Source organism: Rhipicephalus microplus, unplaced genomic scaffold, assembly GCF_043290135.1.
Source record: "Rhipicephalus microplus isolate Deutch F79 unplaced genomic scaffold, USDA_Rmic scaffold_198, whole genome shotgun sequence".
Taxonomy (NCBI): domain Eukaryota; kingdom Metazoa; phylum Arthropoda; class Arachnida; order Ixodida; family Ixodidae; genus Rhipicephalus; species Rhipicephalus microplus.
The window spans coordinates 131346-151725 of NW_027464769.1; the positions used below are offsets into that span (position 1 = coordinate 131346).

Genomic DNA, 20380 nt, shown 5'->3' on the forward strand with positions numbered 1-20380 from the left:
ACGAATCATAAGCTGAAAGATCGACAACACACGCATCCAACTTATTTCATTCGTTAAAGAAAAAAAAACGAATTAGCAAAGACACTGGCACGACAGCTGACCTCACTTTACTGTTGTGTGGATCTGGTTGTGTCTCACACAGCTCGAATAATGGTTCAGCACTCGCTGTAATCACAATGTAATGGATAAAGTACAGGGAGTGTAACTTCGTCGCAGCCTATTCGCAAGTCGTGGGGTGGTTTTCCGGATTTCACCGAGAGTGCCCCGCGACGTGTGTGTGTGGGCGCCACGTCGCGATGACCCCTGGCCTCCGAGACCCCGGCCGGAGGCGTGCCACAGTCCTGGCCGCGTTGCTTCAGCTCACGAGCCTGCAAGCGACGGTTCCGACTGACGGTGCTCAGAGTGAGTGCTAAACTCACATGTCTATTACGCGTAGCGTTAGAAACGTGAATCCGCCAGGCGCCTGCATGCGGCGCAGTTGGCGAATGCTGAAGGCTCTGCAGGTTTTATCAGCTGGTCCAGCTAGCTCGCACCGAGAATCGAAAAGAGAAACCACGGGCACTGGGAAAGTCGTACTTGCTGCTGTTGGGACTCCGGGTCCTGCCGGTCTCGTTTTCGGTAGCTGGCCCCGTCGCAGGATCCATCGTCCAACAATTCAGCGAGAAGAAGCGCCCGAACGAACAACAGAGATTTATTTACATGTGGAGAAGTGGTCAACTGACCCAAAGAGAGAAGAGTGCGTGTGATACAAAACGTCTTCGGCATTTTATAGCGCCGCGCCGTTGACACTGGGCACCCCGTCCGCATCGTCAGCCAATACGGTGTCTCCGGCCCCTCGGCCATGAGAGAGGGGGAAACACACCTCACAACACATGGAGTGGCACATCCCAACACGAGGTCCATATATGGTCACGGCGCCCTAAAATGTTACCAAACATGGTCGCGAACGCACAGCAGACCCCGGAGCTCTCCCGGCGAGGAGGAACCCGAATGGGGAGGTGGGGGTGGACGACACCGTCAGGTCAAGAAGCGGTTCTCCCCCAAACCTCTTCCTGCTTGGCTCCCCAGGGCCGGTCGTAACAGTCTCTCGCGCGGGGGGGGGGGGGTGAAGATCTCGAGGGGCTGAGGTTTGCAGCCACTATCCGGAGAGATCAGCGCCGGCAGTCGGTTTGGTGACGACCGTCTTTGATGAAGTAGAGGGCAACACCTGCTTCATTGAGGGCTCAACAGACATCACATACGCACATGAAAACACAACTACTCAGCCGGTGAGCGCCGGACAATTCCGCCAAACTCCACCAGGCAATTTTCCCCTTTAACTGATATTAAAGGAAATACACAATTTATTCAAAATGTTACTCACACTTTAAGGTGACACAAAACAACAACACTGGAAGCACACCGAACCCGAAACCCTGGATAGCCGTGTCTTCAACGTTTTCAAACAAGTACACCTAAAAGAGTAAAAAAACAATCACTAGCTCTTGTCTAGGTCAGGAAAAAAAATGCCAGAGTTCTCGAGACATCCTCTCGCGTCAGGGGCATCGACTTAAGCCATCAGCGTTGCCATGGAGTACACCCTTTTTGTAGCGTATTTCAAACGTATATTGTTGCAAAACGAGGCTCCAACGCAGCAGGCGGCCGTTCTTAGAGGACATGGTCTGTAGCCAGGTCAGAGGACAGTGGTCCACTTCCACAATGAACTTGCTTCCGGCAATATAACAAGCCAGTTTCTGGACTGCCCAAACCAAGCACGCACATTCCTTTTCGCTAGCGCTGTAAACCTGCTCGCGAAGGGTGAGTTTCCGGCTACCATAGAGGACGGGATGCTCTTGATCCCCCTCATCTCTTTGACTAAGAGCTGTCCCCATGCCTCTATCACTAGCGTCGCATTGGACTATGAAAGGCCTCGAGTAGTCCGGTGAACTAAGCACAGGTTGGCTCTTAACACTCGCTCCATCACGGAGTGAAGCTTTTCTATCGAGTTCGACTACGGATGGTAGACTGAACTATGCAATAATTTCACGCCACACCGCTCTAGAAAGGTTGTCGTTAAGGCACTCGTGAAAATGGTGCCCTGGTCTGATTGTATCTCGGCAGGAAAGCCTACCCGGGCAAACACGGACAGAAGTGCGTTCACTACTTCCACGGAACTTAGCTCTTTTAGCGGGACCGCCTCTGGAAATTTAGTAGCGGGGCAGATTAAGGTCAGGATGTGACGGTAGCCTGAAGTTGTCTTGGGCAAAGGACCTACTGTGTCAATTACCAACCGACGAAAGGGCTCCGTGATTACGGGTACCAGCTTCATTGGAAATTTCGCCTTATCTCCCGGCTTACCCACTCGCTGACACACATCGCAAGATTTTACAAACCTCTCTACATCTTTAAAGCATCCAGGCCAGTAGTATTCCTGTAAAAGACAATCTTTCGTCTTCTTTACGCCTAAGTGGCCTGACCATGATTCTCCATGCACCAAACTAAGCAAATCCTGACGATACGCCTGAGGTACGACTACCTGGTCAAACTCTACTCCTCGCCTATCTAGACATTTTCGATAGAGTATGCCGCTCCTCTCTTGGAATCTCACATTTCGTTTGGCGATTCCCTCTTTCGAACTGTCCTGGAATTGCTTAAGCGTCGGGTCCCCCTTTTGTTCGGTTATTAATGAAGCGGGACTCACCTGCAGCAGCCGACTGAAATTATCCGAAGTTGGCATGACACACAACTCTTTTGTATTTCCTAGTACCTGGAATGTGTCACCCTCTGTGCTATCCTCTGTACTACCAGGAATCGGCTTGGGAGCAACGGCATTTTCTATTTGCTCGGTCAACGAGGCGTAATTGACCCCTTCCAATTCGGGAGGAGGTTCATCGTCGCCTTTAGGAATGGTTGCTTCCGCGACTACGGCTTCTGCAGCCTGTTCTCGCACAAGTCGATTTGTTACCGTGGTGTCAAACTCGCAACCAGGCTCGTTGTCGATTTGAGGCTTGTTTGCCTCAGTGAATGTTGCTCTTGCAGCCAGCGCACGTGCCTTCGATCTAGTCAGTGCCTGCACTATGCCTTCTCCCAACGTTAGACCTTTCTCCTTCAGCATTTGATCTGACTTATTTGAAAATAAGTAAGGATACTGAGGGGGTAGATATGGCGATACCGCGGATTCCGTTTCCAACGTACCAAATGCGCCTTTAAGGACAACTTTAGCTACGGGAAGGCACTGACTGTTTGCTTATACGGCTTGTCTAATCCAGGCACAGTCTCCTGAATACTGTCCAGACTGAACAAAAGACGGATGAACTACGTCCATAGTGGCTGCGGAGTCTCTAAGAACCCGACACTGCTTGCCGTTCACGGTAAGGTCGTACATATAGGGCTCTAACAACTTCATGTTCTCGTCGGCTTCATTTATAGATAAAAAGGCCACCTTTTCTTTCGGGCAGTGTTTCGCGAAGTGCCCTGTTTCGTGACAATTGAAACAAGCAGCCGGTTTTCTCGCCTCAAATTTACTTTTGCTTGCCTCTGCCGACGCCCCATGGTTAGATGAATTGTTTTACTCACCCTTTTGTGCGAGACTTGTCGGTTGTTTTCTAAACGGCGCCTTATTCGGTCGTAGGAATTTTTCCCTTTTAGGCTCGCTGTTTGCCCCGAGGGCGCGGCGCGTAACGAATTCTTCAGCGAGCTCTGCGGCTTTCGTTACGGTGTTCACGTCCGGTCTATCCTGCACCCAGAACCTCACCTTTTCTGGTAACCTTTGATAGAATTGTTCCAGACCGATACACTCGAGCACCTTGTCGTGATTCCCATACGCCTTTGCCTCTTTGAGCCACTCCCCCATGTTGGCCATTAACTTGTAAGCAAACTCCGGGTATGAATCATTGTTCTCTTTTACGGCGTTGCGAAATTTTTGCCTGAAACCTTCCGCTGACAACCTGTGTTTCTTGAGAAGGCTCGACTTTACCTCACTGTATTCGTCAGCCTCCTCTTTCGTGAGGCGCGCGATTACTTCTGAGGCCTCCCCCGGAAGTAGGGACAACAAGCGTTGAGGCCATGTATCCTGGCTGAAACCTTGCCTTTCACACGTTCTCTCAAAGTTGACGAGAAACAGCCCAATGTCCTCCCCTAGCTTGTACGATCTCATTAGGTCCGTCATTTTGAACCTGACCCGCTCTGCTGTACCGGATGCCTCGCTGCCTCCTGTTCTACTATTATGGCTAATCTCTAGCTCGAGGCGCTTCATTTCAAGCTCGTGCTTCCGCATCTTATCTGCTTCGGCTTCTGCCGCTTTCCTTTCGGCCTCGGCCGCCTTTCTTTCGGCCTCTGCCGCTTGCCTCTCCTGAATCTCCTCGACACATTCTGACAGCTCGTCATCCTCCGCTTCCAATGCGAGAATCGCCTCTATCAGATCTGGCTTTCTTTGAGAGTCCGACACCTCCAGATTCAACTCCCTTGAAAGTAGCAACAACATGGACTTTCGCAGGGATTTCCGATTCATGGCTGCTTCCAGTACCGCTGTCTCTGTTCCACAAAGATCCCTGTCCTGCAACTAATTAACCTTGACGGCAACGACAGCTCTAGATACCTGCCTTGCCTCAAGTTTTCCGTTAACTTAGTCTACAAATAAAGCTTCAAAAGCTCTTACACGGAATCCTGCCCTGTCACTGTTAACCTTGACGCCACTGACAGAAAGAGCTTAACCAAGCTATCACACAATTTCTGCCTGACGCAAGTTACCTGTTAACCCAATGACCAAGACAGCCCCTCTCTACCAGCTTTTACTTAACACATAGAGTAGATGCCTGGTAAAATTTAACAGAGAAAGCCGGCACTCACCCAGTTCGCAGTCATGTCTCCGGCGTCGTGCTTCTCTCAGAAGTGCCGTTCGGTTCCCTCTGGAAGTCGATGAGCTCGTGTAATCCTTCTCCTGTCGTCCCGTTGTTGAACTTCGGGCTCACTCCGTCCAGTGGTCGCTTTCGGGGTTATCAGCAACCCGCCGCTGCCATCCAGTTGTTGGGACTCCGGGTCCTGCTGGTCTCGTTTTCGGTAGCTGGCCCCGTCGCAGGATCCATCGCCCAACAATTCAGCGCGAAGAAGCGCCCGAACGAACAACAGAGATTTATTTACATGTGGAGAAGTGGTCAACTGACCCAAAGAGAGAAGAGTGCGTGTGATACAAAACGTCTTCGGCATTTTATAGCGCCGCGCCGTTGACACTGGGCGCCCCGTCCGCATCGTCAGCCAATACGGTGTCTCCGGCCCCTCGGCCACGAGAGAGGGGGAAACACACCTCACAACACATGGAGTGGCACATCCCAACATGAGGTCCATATATGGTCACGGCGCCCTAAAATGTTACCAAACATGGTCACGAACGCACAGCAGACCCCGGAGCTCTCCCGGCGAGGAGGAACCCGAATGGGGAGGTGGGGGTGGACGACACCATCAGGTCAAGAACCGGTTCTCCCCCAAACCTCTTCCTGCTTGGCTCCCCAGGGCCGGTCGTAACACTGCACATTGGCGGCAGTCGCGTGCAGTCACAAGAAGCATTTTGTTTACTCACTAAGTTATCACCATGTTTTATTAATTGCTGGAAAAACTGACATATGTCACTTTTCATTTCTAGGTCACGCTGAAAAATCTTGGTATCGAGCATTTATTTTCAGGCTGACCTATGCAGAGTTGTGTTTTTTTTGTTGAGTCATAAGCATGACGTGTAAACGCAACGTGAAAGCTGTAGGAAGTGTGGAAGCAGTGATTTGCGTGCCCTTCGGCGACGCTCACGTTTGCGAACAAGCGCGAACAGACATGCGCAGCTGCAAACGAAAGCTTCATTTGTGATTCGGTGGTGCCCTGCCAACTCTACTCTTCCTGGTTACCTTCCCTCTAACTCACTTTTCTTTCAAAATCCCTTACTATACTATACTATACATGGCTACGCTGTACTTTACCTTCTCCGTCGTCATTTCTCTCTCACATTTTTTTTATTTTCGCCGTCACTTCTATTTCCACCTCTTTGTTATACTATCTTATACTATACTATACTATACTATACTATACTATACTATACTATACTATACTATACTATGCTATACTATACTATACTAAACTACACGGCTGTGTTATGTCTTTCTTTCCTCTTCACAATCACTTCCTTTTCGCATTTCTTTGTGGTACTACACACTGTACATCCAGGTGTTCTGTGGTACATCCATGGCTTCACATATCCTTGTAGTACTACATACTGTACATCCGTGGCTTCACATCTCCTTGTGGTACTATATACTATACATCCGTGGCTTCGCATCACCTTGTCGTACTATACACTATACATCCATGGCTTTGCACCTCCTTATGGTACTGTACACTCTACATCCATGACTTAGCATCTTCTCGCGGTATTATATACTACGCATGACTATGCTACACAAGATTTTGCCCACGTTGTGCCATACATAGCCACGCTATGCCCTACTCTCTTCGCCCTCACTTCGCTATTGAGGCCCCCCCCCCCTCGTACCTAATATGCATCAAAATCCTATACATTGCATGTATTCCAGAGTCAATTTTGATAACTATGGCTTGACCTTCCTGCCTTTCCACATCACATCTCTAGCTTATTTTAAACGATAAACTTTTTCGCCAATTCCTCATTCAGTTACGCCGTGACGCCATTGCCGCCGCCGATAGATGGCGCCACGTACAGATGTCTCTAAATACTGGGAATCGACTCGGGAGTATGGCACGATCGGTGCCACTGTACAGCCTTGCAGAGCACAGCTGTCACGCGCTCTCGTGGCGTGTAGCTCATACTGACCGCGATAGACACGCACAGAGATAAGCCAATTGAAACGAACTCGCGATAACTGCTCGTCGATCAACTGGTTCGCAGCCTGCACGGGCAAGACCAACATCACGTTCAGCACGGCGCCCGGCCATGACACGAAGTACGAGAGACACGAGCACGCGGGCGTGCGCAGCCTGGTCGGCTGGTTGCAGAGGCACTTGGCGGCGATGGTGCTCCACGAGCCGACCATCCCAGAAGGTGGGTGCTCGGCTTTTTCAATAGCAGCGCAAACGGCTATGTGCTGCAGAAATTGGGTAAATTTTACTGCACACAACTTGCATTAAAAAGGAAGGAACCCAACTAACGACCGTGAAGCGATGGCGGTGAGGTGAAAACCCCCAAGTATGTACCCCTTAAGAACAGGGAAGAGGAAAGGTTACGGCAGCTGCGGGAAGACCCGGCAGTGATAGAAGGCCAACGACGACGTGCCCATGTCGAGTCTATGTGTGGCTTAACTCAAACATCTCTACACTGAGGATCAACCCATTGTCACAAGCCTAGAAAGAACCTAGAAAGGACATACATCACCTAACTAAGGTCTATAAATATCCTAGAAGCAACCAGACAATTAAGTCTTCAGAATCATTTAGTTTGACCGTTTCAAGGCTCAGTGCATGCTGTCGCGTTTTCTTTAGCTTTTACAGGGCACAATTCTTTTATCGCTTGCAGGTCGCATTCATTTTTGGTGTGGGGCTGTGGGTCAGGTGTCGGGTGGAACCCAGAACCGACGAGCACGATAGAATACGCTCTGTTCTTGTCGTACGTTGGCCACCAGTGTTCTGTCGCCAAAGTTGCGACGTAACCAAGCCTGCAGCTTCTTTAGCACTGGCCGCGCAAACTAATGACAGCTGGGGCCGCAATTATGAGTGCTTTGCTCGAAACGTGAAGACAAGAGCGTAAATTAATAGGCCTTGCCGATCTACCCAATGACATTGACCAAGGCTCCCGTTTGGGAGCTGAAGTGTCTTTTTAATTTTGGTGTATCTTACCTTGGTCGGTGTTTTAAATGTGAATGCATTTCTTATTCGGGGCATATCAGGCGTCTGTTGGTGTCCGCGCGCTTGCAAGTATTATCTCTCCGCTCTTATTCTCTCTTCCATAGAGACAGCTGCGGGCACGTGCGCTTATCCTCGCCCCTAGCAACCGGAGCAGGTGTTGCGGGCCATAGAGTTTCGTAAAATTAACTAGAGGGGACTCTGGCTCTGCGATTGTCCAGCGACCACGGGAATTATGGGTAGTACACAGATTTGCCTAGTCTTTGAGCTTGCGGGTGGCGTATCGCACTTGTGGCTTCGCTTACTGCTGTTCCGGTTTTGCTTCGAAGGAAAGAAACCTTTTTACCTTCGTGACCCTATTTGAAATGAGAAGCCTAAAAGAATAAGGTGGTGAAGCACAACCGCTGAAAATTTGCTGATTTTTCTTTCGTGGAAGCTGCCTCAATCAACGCGAACACACACGAGCAAGATGTATGGAAATTAGACAAATCCGTGAATTACACCATCAACTCTTTGCTCGCTGAAGCGCGCGCGCAGACACTAGCACCAGAGTTCCCTCTAGTGTATATTTAGGAAGCTCTATGGCGCGGCTGGAGTAGCGTAGAGTGAGTGGATACAACGCCTCTTCTAGAAATATGCCTGCGACTTGAGCCTAAAAGCTGGTTCTTTGCCTCTCCTTTTATCTCCTTCACAACTTGTCGCCTGGGCCAAGAGGGCAGTCGGAGCCAGAGGGTTCCTGACCTAGGGAACCCTGCCACTTTAGAGTGACACCGGGTCCGCTCAGAACACTGTTTCTAAATAAACAAATATTTCTCTCTCTCTCTCCGCTGCCCATACGATGGATGGATGGGTGGATGTGGCTATACTCTTTAGATTGGGCGGCGGCTAACGCCGCCTAGCCATAATATTTAGTGAACTAACCACTAGATTTATCTTTTTTTCTTTAAATAGTAAAGTTGAGGACTGGTACTTTGCAGTGAAGGGTTTAATTTTCACTCGTACCTTGGCTTTAGCCACCAATCAGACAACCTTCTTCTAGTTGATTCTACCCGCCTAAAGTCTATTTTGCCCTCCCTGTCCCTAAATCCCAGTGCTCTGAAAAACTCTGTGTGACATCATCCTGAACTAGAGGGTGAAGCCCTTTACAGAACATTATCAAGTGTTCGGCAGTTTCCCCCTCTTATCCACATGCACTGCATACCGTGTCTACCCCTTCGTATTTGGCCCGATATGTCTTGGTTCGCAATACTCCTGTCCTGGCCTCAAACAGTAGCGGACTACCCCAAGTATTATCATAGATCCTTTCCTCGGCAATTTCCCGCTTAAACGTTCGATAGATCTCTAGTGCCACCTTCTTAACCATGCCGATTCTCCACATGTCAGTCTCCGTTTCCTTCACAGTATCGGCGTTGAGTGCTCGCTGCTGCGGCTGCTTTAAACCTTGCCGGCTCTGAGATTAAAGCAATGTCTACTACCATCGCGAAGGCGACACGGTCGTGTCTTCATGATGGCGTCACTTCCGAATTGAGCGGAAGTAGTAGGGTTGGCTGCGAGCGCTCCTTGCGGAGAAAGCACTGAACTACGAGGAACCCGTCCCCACAGGAAAGCATGCGATGTCACAGGCATCTTTCTAGAGGAGGCGTTGATGGACACGGCGGGGCTAGACTGCGCAGGGGCTCACTTCTTTCCTTACGGCCTTCTCACCCGTCGCGAATACAATGGGAGAGTTTCTGAGTATGTTTCGCCACCCGTCGGTGGTAGGGGCGCAGCGACCCTGACATTGAATCTTCTGCGCCGCACACACTGCACAAGGGAGTTTGTCGATGTGAAACCGTGGCATAAGAGTTCTCGATGAAAGAGAGAGGGGGATTATTAAAGAAATCGTGGATACAGGGAGAATCGTCCACTCCAAGAAAACTAATTTACCAGACGGCTTGCCGCTTAATGTAGGTATATATGTGCTCGTGGATAATACAAGCTGAAACTCAGTGAAAATGCAAAAGAATCGGCTAGTGAGTGGAATCATTCAGAAGGCATAAAGCAGTGGACACGATCAGATAGATAGAAGAACAATGCTGCAGCTGTTCTGCAATCGGAGGGCACTAAACACCTTTGACCCTTGGTCTCATCGGACAACGACGTCGCAATTAAGAGAGGTCGCTCACGGAATTACGAGTTCGCCTTCCCTTTGCTAGATATTTTCTTTAAAAAATTTTTCCAAATACATTTGGAGTGTGTTCAGGGTTAATAGCTGCTGTCTGCAGCCTGACAACTTTTTTTTTTAAATACGAACGTGTGTTGTATATCTAATGGCTAAAAGAAACTGCGTATAAGGAGAAAGAAAGTAAAAAAAAAGAGAGGACCCTTGTTGCCGATCAACGTCTTTGGACGGCACGCACAGAGAGTGGTGGTGTGCGTTGTGAAAGTGTTAACACCGCCTAGAAATATTGATTCCGGAGACTCCAAGCCCTTTTGCATTCCTATGTACTGCAAGCTACGTCCATGAAGAATGCGAACGAAGTACGCAGCTGCTTACGCTCTTAAGCCACTTGCCCCGGAACTAAAACTGTAGTGCAAATGAGTTTTGCGCTATCTTCCTAGTTCGTAGAACAACATGTTTAGAAATAGAAATTGACAACATTACAACTTTTCGGCAAGTAGGCACCTGTTTTTCAAAAAAAATCTGTATAATTTCGCTAGTGGCTTTGCTACAAGCAGGTTGTTGTGAATTGTCTTTTACCTCTAGTGTGGCTTGCTTTATTTTGAAATTTACCCACCCTGGCTGCATTTAATTCGGTGCTTTGTCAGTGTTCAGTCTACAGTAAGTTTCTGAGTCAAGAAGGCAGTCGCACAACCTTCAGTGCGCGCATTACGCACGTGGATATATATTAGCTTTGTGAAAGTGTATTGCTGTGTTCCGTCACGGCCGCTCGTTCGCCGTGGTTTCGTATTGCAAGTCCCGTTCGGGGAAAACACCCGGTGTTCCTTCTCACCAATTCCCAAACAATACTGAGCTGTGCGGCAAGGGACACAATAATATTGTGAAAGACAACCTCATCATCAACGACAAGTCTGCATCGACAGTCGTATGCAGCAGACACTTGCACGATGAAGACTTTGTGCCTGTGTTCCGCATCAGAAAACTTATTCCTGGTGGCGCGAGCGCCTACTCTTTTCGAGAAATATCTTTCCTACATGATTTCAAGTGCATAAAAGCCTCGCCAAGATCATGCTTCACGAGTTTGGCCCCTACGTCAAACATCGAGGAAGCGAAAAGCGGAGACCAACGAAAGAGATCTGGATGTTGTAACTTGAGAAGACTCTTTCACTGAACAAGAAGCAGCAAGCGTTTGTACGCAAACAATAAACAGTGACGCTCATCGGGCGGGTCTATACAAGACTATGAAAGGACGCTTGCACTTCAAAGTGTCGCACCATCGTTTAAAGTGTGAGAAAGTGCAGTTAGAGCCGAAAAAAAAAGCGTCCCAATATTATCGCGAAAGCAAGCACCTCGCATGCGGTAAGAAAATTGCCGCAGATGCACAGAAAGGAGAGAAAGAAACCGTGTTTCTGTTGCATCGAATATAATGTGACGGAAGAAAGCATTCAGCGTACCCAAACGATGTTGCAAGGGGTGTGTGGTATGCCGCTTTCTGTCACAAAAAGCCTATACGATCATGCGCGCACTTCGGGGCTTGTGACACTGCCAGCAAAGTGCACTCTTCAGAGGCGGATAGGTTCAAGCCCAGCATCATCAAGTATGAGCAATGCCATAAACCATTTGTGCCTCTTCAACGATCAAGCAACATGTTTTTCAACGCGCGGTGAGTTGAGAACTGCGCCCGTAGGTGGCGTCGCGCGCGCTGTATACGGAGTGGCGGAAGAGGGCAGGTGCTTGAAAGATGGCTAACCCCCGTATTCAGAAACGCTCCTCGACTCGAATTCCATCCTTCACTTGACTGAGTTGAGCACTGCGCCGCTGCTCGACTGAAATTGACGCTGCGCTTCTCAATAATCGCTGCAGAATATTGCCGATATGCAGTGACTTGGTCTGCCAAGAGAGGGCGCTCCCGTCGACTTTTTCAAGTCGAGGAAGGCTTTTGAGTGAAGGTGCGTTCATGAATACAGGGGTAAAGTCTCTGGATATTTTTAGGAAAGTACCGCCACTCTTTTAACCGAGCCACCACGCCACGCATACTCCTCTCCCGCCCCTCGCCTGTTGTGCCGCCACGAGCATCGTGTGTGTTATCAGCGTGACATAGCATTCTTGATAGGAAAGTGGCACGAGCCGGGTTATAGGGCCGGCGCCCGCCCGATGGCTGTTCGGGAGAGGATACAGATTAGGTCTCGAGACTAGGGAGAGGAGTGTTGGACACTTTGGAGAGGATATGGAGGAGGGTGTTGCTACTTGCTCTGTATTAAGGGGTTTTAAAGATGGCATGGTCGCAGTGCCCTCCACAAAGCAGTGGCGAGAGGCTTGTAATACACCCGTTGCGAAGTCCGTAAGAAGCATAGAGTTTCTTAATATACAGTTAAGGGAACTCTGGCGCTAGCTTCACTCTCAACCTTTCGCTTGTTGATGAATGTGTTCGGTATTTATCTCTCGCATGGGACGGCATTAACCTCTCCCACAGTAGAGTACCTAGTACTCTAAATCGTGGCCCCCTTTTTCTAAACACACAAATCCCCGCGTCGTCATTAATTTAATCCATTAAAATTACAGCGCGGTGTACTCTCAGCGCAAAAAAATGCATTTGCGTTTCCTCACGATCCCCCTCGGAGAGCTGGGGGCAATTATTTGTTTGTTTTGTTACTTCGCGCCATACTCTTTGTTTGATGATTTGATAGATGTAGCTCACACGAATTTTTTTTTATGTGCCGCGAGCTCGTTCCCGTCATTGAATGTTACATATTTCCTATCACTTTTAATCAAACTGCGGTGTTGTGTACATAGTGAGTTTATGTCGGCCCCTTGTTTCTTTTTGTTTTATTTTAATTAGCAATGCCTCATCTTCTCTACACTACATGATGTGTTCAATGCGAGGTACTAGGTATTCTATGATTTCCGGCTTCAGCCCGACGAGGGGCCCTGCGTATTATGTTAGGGGATGCGCTATAATCACTGCGTGGCGTCTATCTTGAGTCCACCCTTACGCAGCACATTTCTTTTGCAGGCCTGCTGCCACTGAACGACACTTACGATGCCGTAAGTCGGTGCTGATTACTTTTGCTGTCATTTTGTATGTAACGTCATTTTCTTAGCACAACTTTATTTTGCAACGTGCTCACGCCTGTGTGCACAAAAGGCAAACATGCAATAGAGTTATGTTGACTTTAGTGAGATCACATACGTCGTTTCGTACGCGCTTCACGCTAAATTTGATCATGCGAGGTTGTAAAATATTTGTGAATAAATAATGAAAGCAATCTGCAATGCCAGTCAGCCCTAAAAAAAGATGGTGTTCAGGGAGCACGACAGCGGACTGAATGCATGCAGGATATGTGAAACGTATAACTTTTAAATAATTATAGTTTTTGGGATTTTACGTTCCAAAACTACCATATGATAATGAGAGACGTCGTATATAGTGGAGGGCTCCGGAAATTTTGACCACCTGGGGTTCATTAACGGGCACTAAATCTAAGCCGTGGGCCAAAATGCTTTTCGGGAACGTATAAACGAAGCCAAGGTTTCGACAGGGTTGCTTGGTTTCGTCAGGTGAGCATACCAACGCGCCAAGGAAAACAAGGTTTCTTGGTCGAAACGTTAGATCCGGTGACGTTGTTTCTGATTTTCATGAATTATTCTCATAGAAATGATATGGACATTATCGGCTGACTTTCGCCATTGCCGACTCATAAAAAAATCACAGCATATCCACAGAGTGAAATATGATGAGGGGGGCGAAGCGTCCACCCGCCCGTCTGTCTGTCTGTCCGTGTGTTTGTTCGTGCTTCTGTGCATCCGTGCGTCTGTCTGTCTGTCTGTCTGTCTGTCTGTCTGTCTGTCTGTCTGTCTGTCTGTCTGTCTGTCTGTCTGTCTGTCTGTCTGTCTGTCTGTCTGTCTGTCTGTCTGTCTGTCTGATACTGTCGGTTACGCCTGACGCAGGATAGGGTTAGACTAAAAGGTGGTGGTGGCAGAAACATTTATTGCCACTTTAGAGCGTGGGGCCCGAGCCCCCTCATGGCACGTGGGCGCTCCCTCACGGTGAGAAGGCACCTTTACAAAGCAAAGGAAAGTCTTTGAAGTGCGATCCTCTTCATGGCGCACGAGATGATCCGGCGCTGATCGAACGCAGAAGTGCTGGTCATGATGGTTTCCCAGTATGATACTGCCACAGCCGGTGGTGGGGATGTGGGAAAGTGGGACATGTGAGGAGTACGTCGAGGAAGTCTCCTGGTTTGCCGCAAAGTTTTTACGCCGAGGTGAATTGGTCGGGGTAAAGGGCGTTTAGTAATACGGGGTATGGAGCAGTCCAAATTTTTAGGTGTCGCCAACGTGCGGCCTGCGCTATGTTTAGGGATGGGGCTGGGGGTGTGTATATTTTTCGTTGATCCAAGTAATACGATAAAATATCACGAAAAGAGAGCAAGCGCTCCTCCACTTGTGGAGGGGGCTCCATATCTCCTGCCCAGAATGTGAGACCTCGGGCTAGAGAATGAGCCTCCTCGTTGCCAAGGAGGCCGGTATGTGCTGGCGTCCAGATGAAGGTTTTGGAACGCTGAGGCTGCCAGAAGCGTAGCAAGCGAGCAGCGGTACGGGATATCAAGCCGTTGGCGTAGTTCAAAATAGCTGATCATTCGAGTCGCTAACGGTTGTGGTGGCGGATGCTGAGATGAGAGCAAGCGCGATAGCTGCCTCTTTTGACTCTGTGGAGGAATGTGTGACAATTGAGCACGGAGTTAGAAGATTTGCCTGATTGTCAGCCACCGCAAGGGCCATGCGGGATCCTGACGCATATTCCGCTGCGTCCACGTAGACCACATCCTGGTCCTCGCCATATTGTCTCTGGAGGGCCCGAGCCCTTGCCTTTCTGCATTTCTCGTCTCGCAAGGATGCTTGTTCTTCGGGATGGGACTACGTTTAGGTAAGAGCGGAGGTTAGAAGAAAGGGGGACCCGCTCAGGTGAGTGTGTAACTGCGGCTAAGTTTAAATGGGACAAAAGAGCACGGCCAGCCTCCGATTAGACAGATGACATCTTTGTGCCGTAAAGGTGGCTTCAGCGAGTTCTTCAAATGTATTATGTACTCCAAGTTTGAAAAGTCTGTCATTGAATGTACTTGAGGAAAGGCGCAGAGCCGTTCTTGTGAAACTCCGTAGAAGCGCGTTAACCGGGTTTTTCTTCTTCTGTCGGAGAGGTAGGTGTGGCTTACGATGTAAGCATGGGTGAGGCGAAGCGTGTTTCGCTCGCGTAGGCCAGCCCGACGGACTCCTATGCGACGAATCAGTCGAGTGGTCTGCTGAGCATGTGTTTAGAGAATCCTAATGACTTCTCCATGTGCGCCATGTGAGTAGAGAACTAGCCCTAGCACCCGCATTTTCGAGACAAGTGGGATGGGGTGGGCACCTAGCGCGAGAGAGCTAGGGGGAATGGCTGAAGTATGTTGCTTCGGTCGGTAAAGCCTAAGATCACAGCCTGCCAGGCACCACGTACGCCAAGCGTGATGCCTGGCAGGCTGTGATCGCCAAAGGTGTTGCTGTGCGGTGTCTGAGGAAGTCTCAGACGTAGTGGTGCGTCTTTGCGCCGACTCCCAGGGTTATGAGGTTCTCTAGGATAGTGGAGTGCGCAACGTCGTCGAATGCCTTTGTTAGATCTACTTCTAAGATAGCTCTGGTATCACAAGTTTGAGAGTCGAGAATATGGTGTTTCAGTTGCAGTAAATTTCCTGCGGGAAAATACCAGGACTAAATCAAAGCATGCAAGTAGGCAAGAGATTATTGCCTTCTACAGGTACTGGCAAAGCCTGGTTCGGAGTACATGTTCCATGAGTTTGCCGACACAAGAAGTGAGGGACATGGGCCTGAGGTTAGACGGAAGGAGAGGTTTCCCAGGTTCAGGTATAAAGACAACCTTGTCCTCTTTCCATTGTGGTGGGATGATGCCCCTTAGCCAGCACTCATTAAAGTATTCAGTAAGGACGGCAATTGATTGGTCGTCGAGATTACGTAGTACTTTGTTGTGAATACCGTCCGGACCGGGGGCTGAGGAAGTGCTTAGTTTCTGTAGTTCGGCTTGAACTTCGGCTGCTGTAATGGGTTGGTCGAGGAGCTCATTAGGAGGACCTGTATAGTCGGAATGCAATACGGCGGGGTATGTTGGGAAGTACTGATTTCGAAGTTCCTGGAGGAGTTCTGGTGGAGGTTTATCGCAAGTATGTAGGAGTTTGGTGAGGTTGTGTCCTTGGTTAGTCTTTGACTGAGTTGGATCAATTAGGTGTGACAGCAGCAAGGGTCTTAGACTAAGAGGAGTTTCGACCCTGAAAGACAACATACCGATGATTTCAGCAAACGACCCCTCGCTCCGTAGCCCGCTGCGCTAGCCAGCACAGTCACTCGCCGTGCTTGTACCTCTGATGCAACGGCGAGCTACTCATTGCACCATTTACCGCTCATGGTACGTATGTCTCGGAAGAGCTTGAGCGTATTTTTTATCACCAACACTTTTACAGTTTCTTTCATACTGAAAGGGAGACTTGAGATTCGAAAAGAAAAGTGGCCTTTATCTCTTCCATTCATGATGTAAAAGAAAAGAAAAAAAAAGAACTTGGCGCACTCTGGGCGCCAGACACCATCGAGAGGCAGGAGACGCAAAGGGGTCCTTACAAGTGCCGCAGTTCAAAAGAATAATGAAAGAAAGAAGGAAAATCAAACATAATCGGCTTCTGCACTGCGGACATTTTCGGCGCGTTCCTCAAGTAAGAACACGTAACAACTGTGACGGTCGTTAGTTGACACTTTTGCTGCAGTGAATATATATATGCGATGGCCGCTGGATCTTTTTAGGGACGAGGCTTCTTAGACCGTGGGTCGTTCCCGCCTCTTTAGTAGTAGTAGTGGTATGCAGCCACCTCTAGTTTATGAGTTGCTCAACAGGTGGCGTTGTGTGTATATGTCTTTGGGAATAATATAACCCGATGGCGTTGGCCTTTTTCACAGCATATCCAAGCAGTGAATGATTAGTCGGGTGAAGCGTCCGTTCGTTCGCTCGCACGCCCATTAGTCTGTCTGTCCATGCTTCTGCCCGCCTGTCTGCCCATCTGTCCGTACTCCCTTTCGTCCGTGCTTCCGTCCTGTCGGTAAGTTCGTCCATCCATCCGTCCATTCGTGCTTTAGTCCGTGAATCCATCCGTCCGTCCGTGTGCCTGCACGGACGGATGGACGCAGGCACGCTTTGCCACATTCATCATCATGCACTCCGTGCATATGCTGTGATTTTTTTTATCCAATGGCCATGCTTATGCGTTTTCGAGCGTCCTTCTTTGGGCTGTAGCGGTGTACTGAAATTATTGAGCTGCTTGTCGCTCTTCGTGTTATATCATAATTTCTTGCTATCACAATCATTGCTTCACCCTCGCGGCGAAACTTTTTTTATTTATTGGTGCCCTCAGGGCCTAAGGTGTCACGGAGCGAATGTGATCATTAACAAGATGTGTATGCATTCAGCGCCATGTTCGCAGGTTTACAGTGATCTATAACGTGGAAAGTATTTACTCGAGCAAAACAAGCAGGTTGTACAGAACGAACATATATTTACGCGTCTTAGTATACAATGTTAACTAATTTGTTAAAGAAAGAAGTGGTTTGCAGGCCGGATTCTAGAACGTGGTTCCAGTCTACTGACGTGCGAAGAGTGAAGGACTGTGAACAGAATTTTGTCTGAAATGAGGCCCCGCTTTTTTTGCTAGAAGGATTCAACTTGTATGATATGAAAGACGGAAAAGACATGATTTCATCGCGTACATTAGGACAATGGTAAACGATTTCACCAAACAGACATAACGTTCCTCGTGCGCCAAGAACGTTTCTCTTTTACCTAAGTACCGACGATCGCCCCCTCTTCCAACCCTCTCCCACATGCAGTCAGCGTCTGCCGCCATTTTCTTTCTATCTTGGAAGATTTACAAAGGTACGCATGTCTAAGCGCATTAGCCTGTCATCTTTCAGCGGACGCGATGCGCCTTTTTTCTCCGGCCAGTGTCCCATCGTTAGGGAGCAAGGGCCTCGTCTCACCAGGAACTGGCAAAGCGTTAGGAAGAACAAGGCTGCTGAAAACGAGCGTTAGCCAATGAGATTCGTCAATGTCGCTTCTTAAGAAAGAACTGGGGAAGACCCGGGAGGCGGGGCTCGTTGAAGACGCTTGCATTCGGCTTCCCTGGCTCGCGCCTCGTTGGTGTTGACGTCGCCATTCGCGAACGCGATCGGCCTCACTAACCCTCGAAACGCCGGTGAGAGCCGGGTAAGGTATGCGCACACTAGTGCGAAGCATGCTGCGACGGCGTCCCGCCCGTCGGCGCGATCCCGCGGCGAGCAGCGGCACATGCACTGTCCACATTGTCGGCGACGCGACATTCTCGATGCGCGCGCGCACCCACTGGCTCGCGCCTTCTCGCCGACAGATGGAGAAAGGTGGCGCGGATTAGATGATACCCATGCGAGGAGTGGGCTCGAGCGTTGCGAGCAGTAGAGAGGGTGAAGTGAGAGAGAGCTGACACGCGGTGAACGCGCGGCAGGCGAGAAAGAGACGTCACCATGCACTGCTAGGAGGGCGTGACCTACTTGGCACCGCTCCAACACCTGTGACGAGGGGAGCGGTGCGGACAGAGGCACAGCGTTACACAGGCTAGTCAAAGAGCTGCTTCGCATCTAAAGGTCTAAAACTTCATCACGCATGTGCTCGCGTACAGGTAGAAACCATGCTGAGTGTCACGACCGGCACGACCCTACTGGTGGTGCTGAGCTGCATGCTGGCTGTGCTGGTGCCCGTGATGGGGCTGCTGGTCCTTTGCTGCCGCTGCGCGTGTGGCCTCTGTGGCGGCGAATCGGCGCAGGAGACAAAGGAGGACATCGGCAGGAGGAACACGTGCGGATGCTTCTTCACCGTCTGCTTCGTGCCACTCATGTGAGCGGTGCGCCCTAACTCCGCTAGTGTGACCTCGTGTGACCCCCTCTTACCTTCGCCACCAAAACATTAGTTTGGACAGGGAAAGGAGAGACACAAGTGTTTTTTATAGTGAAATTGGCTTGACGATCCTTTAGCAGTGATTATAAGTGCGAGATAATTCGAGTACAATGCCTAGCCAATAAATTTAGTAGTGTGATTTACGTTCCCGTATGCTTGTGTTTTCTACGCTTTGTACCAAGCGGGACATGTGCGGCAGCCTCTCCACGGTCCTCCACCTGGCACTCGTCTGAGCGGAGCACCCTTATTTCACTAATGTGACCTCGTGAGACCCCCTACACGACCCCGGACCTTTCTCCCTCCCCACCAGAATGTTTCGAAAGAGAAAAGGATAGACTGAAGTGTTCTTTATAGCAACATTGGCTTAATGATCCCCTTTGAGTGGAACGTCCAGGCAGTAAATTTATTCGTGTAAACCATGTAAGCGTATGCTTGCTCTCTAAAATCTGTGCTAAACGGAACACGTGCGGCTGTTTCACTATCTTCGAGCTGCCACTGATAGGAGCAGAGCGCTCACTCCGCTTGTGACATTGTGCGACTCCACGCATGACCTTTGACCCCTCGTCCATCCACCATATGAATAAATGTGTTATATCAACTTAGAGTTTACCTATCCGTTAGCAGTAGCTGATCGCAAGGTTATACAATATCTTACACCGATGCCTGTGAAAAAGATGGCGTCAACGTTTTGCGTCAGCAGTAGGTGTCATTCGAATCAGTAATCGGTTGCCAGGCTATATGGCGCTGTTGATTGACGCGGACAAGTAACCGGTCCTCTTTGAAGAATATTTATTGCCACATTAATAGCATGCGCAACTTCAATGCAGTATGATGGACTCGTTGCACCAGAGTGTCGAACAGTGTATATAACAAAAAAAAAGTAATAAATTGTTTTTAGTTAGAGCGTACCGTCTGTTATTTCGGGCATACATATATATAGTTGACTGAACTCTCCAGTACAGTTTTGTTTGCAAAATAGTTACTGCGAATGGTGAGCAGGTATGCGTTCTACATAATGCGCCCGCGCTTATCTTGCGATCGCGGTGGTTTGGACGTCTTGTGCTTGCACCGCAAAGAGTGCGTTAAAGAAAGAGCACGAAGGGTAGAAGACACTACGCTCTTAGCAAGTGCCGCACTTGTGAACGGAGAGTGCTGCTCACAGGCAAGTAACAATTGTGAGATTCGTTGGCGCTCGTCTGGTGTATATTCCTTTCGTGCGCATTTCCTGCTCCAGGAAGGCCCTGCAATTTTCGAGTGGCTTGCCGTTCTTGTCGTGACATAACAATTTCTTGCTATAGCATTCATTCGTCCGACCCTATAGCGAAACAATGCGCAATAAACGCTCAACTACCAGTGTGAATACACGT

At 49.2% G+C, this 20380-nt stretch overlaps 1 protein-coding gene across 1 annotated transcript; it reads left to right on the forward strand.

Moving 5' to 3' along the window:
* Nucleotides 1-222: 222 nt before the first annotated feature.
* On the forward strand, nt 223-19158 carry LOC142791903 (uncharacterized). Its single transcript, XM_075885584.1, has 4 exons — nt 223-402; nt 6884-7036; nt 13008-13039; nt 18739-19158. The coding sequence occupies exons 1-4, from the start codon at nt 297-299 to the stop codon at nt 18955-18957; spliced, it is 510 nt and encodes a 169-aa protein (XP_075741699.1). The 5' UTR covers nt 223-296; the 3' UTR covers nt 18958-19158.
* The last annotated feature ends 1222 nt before the right edge of the window (nt 19159-20380 follow it).

Excerpts from the sequence above, each read along its gene's own strand:
- LOC142791903 (XM_075885584.1), top strand. The coding sequence starts at position 297 with ATGACCCCTGGCCTCCGAGACCCCGGCCGGAGGCGTGCCACAGTCCTG. Across the intron at positions 403-6,883 it reads TCCGACTGACGGTGCTCAGA|CCTGCACGGGCAAGACCAAC; the intron begins GTGAGTGCTAAA and ends ACTGGTTCGCAG. Across the intron at positions 13,040-18,738 it reads TGAACGACACTTACGATGCC|GTAGAAACCATGCTGAGTGT; the intron begins GTAAGTCGGTGC and ends GCTCGCGTACAG.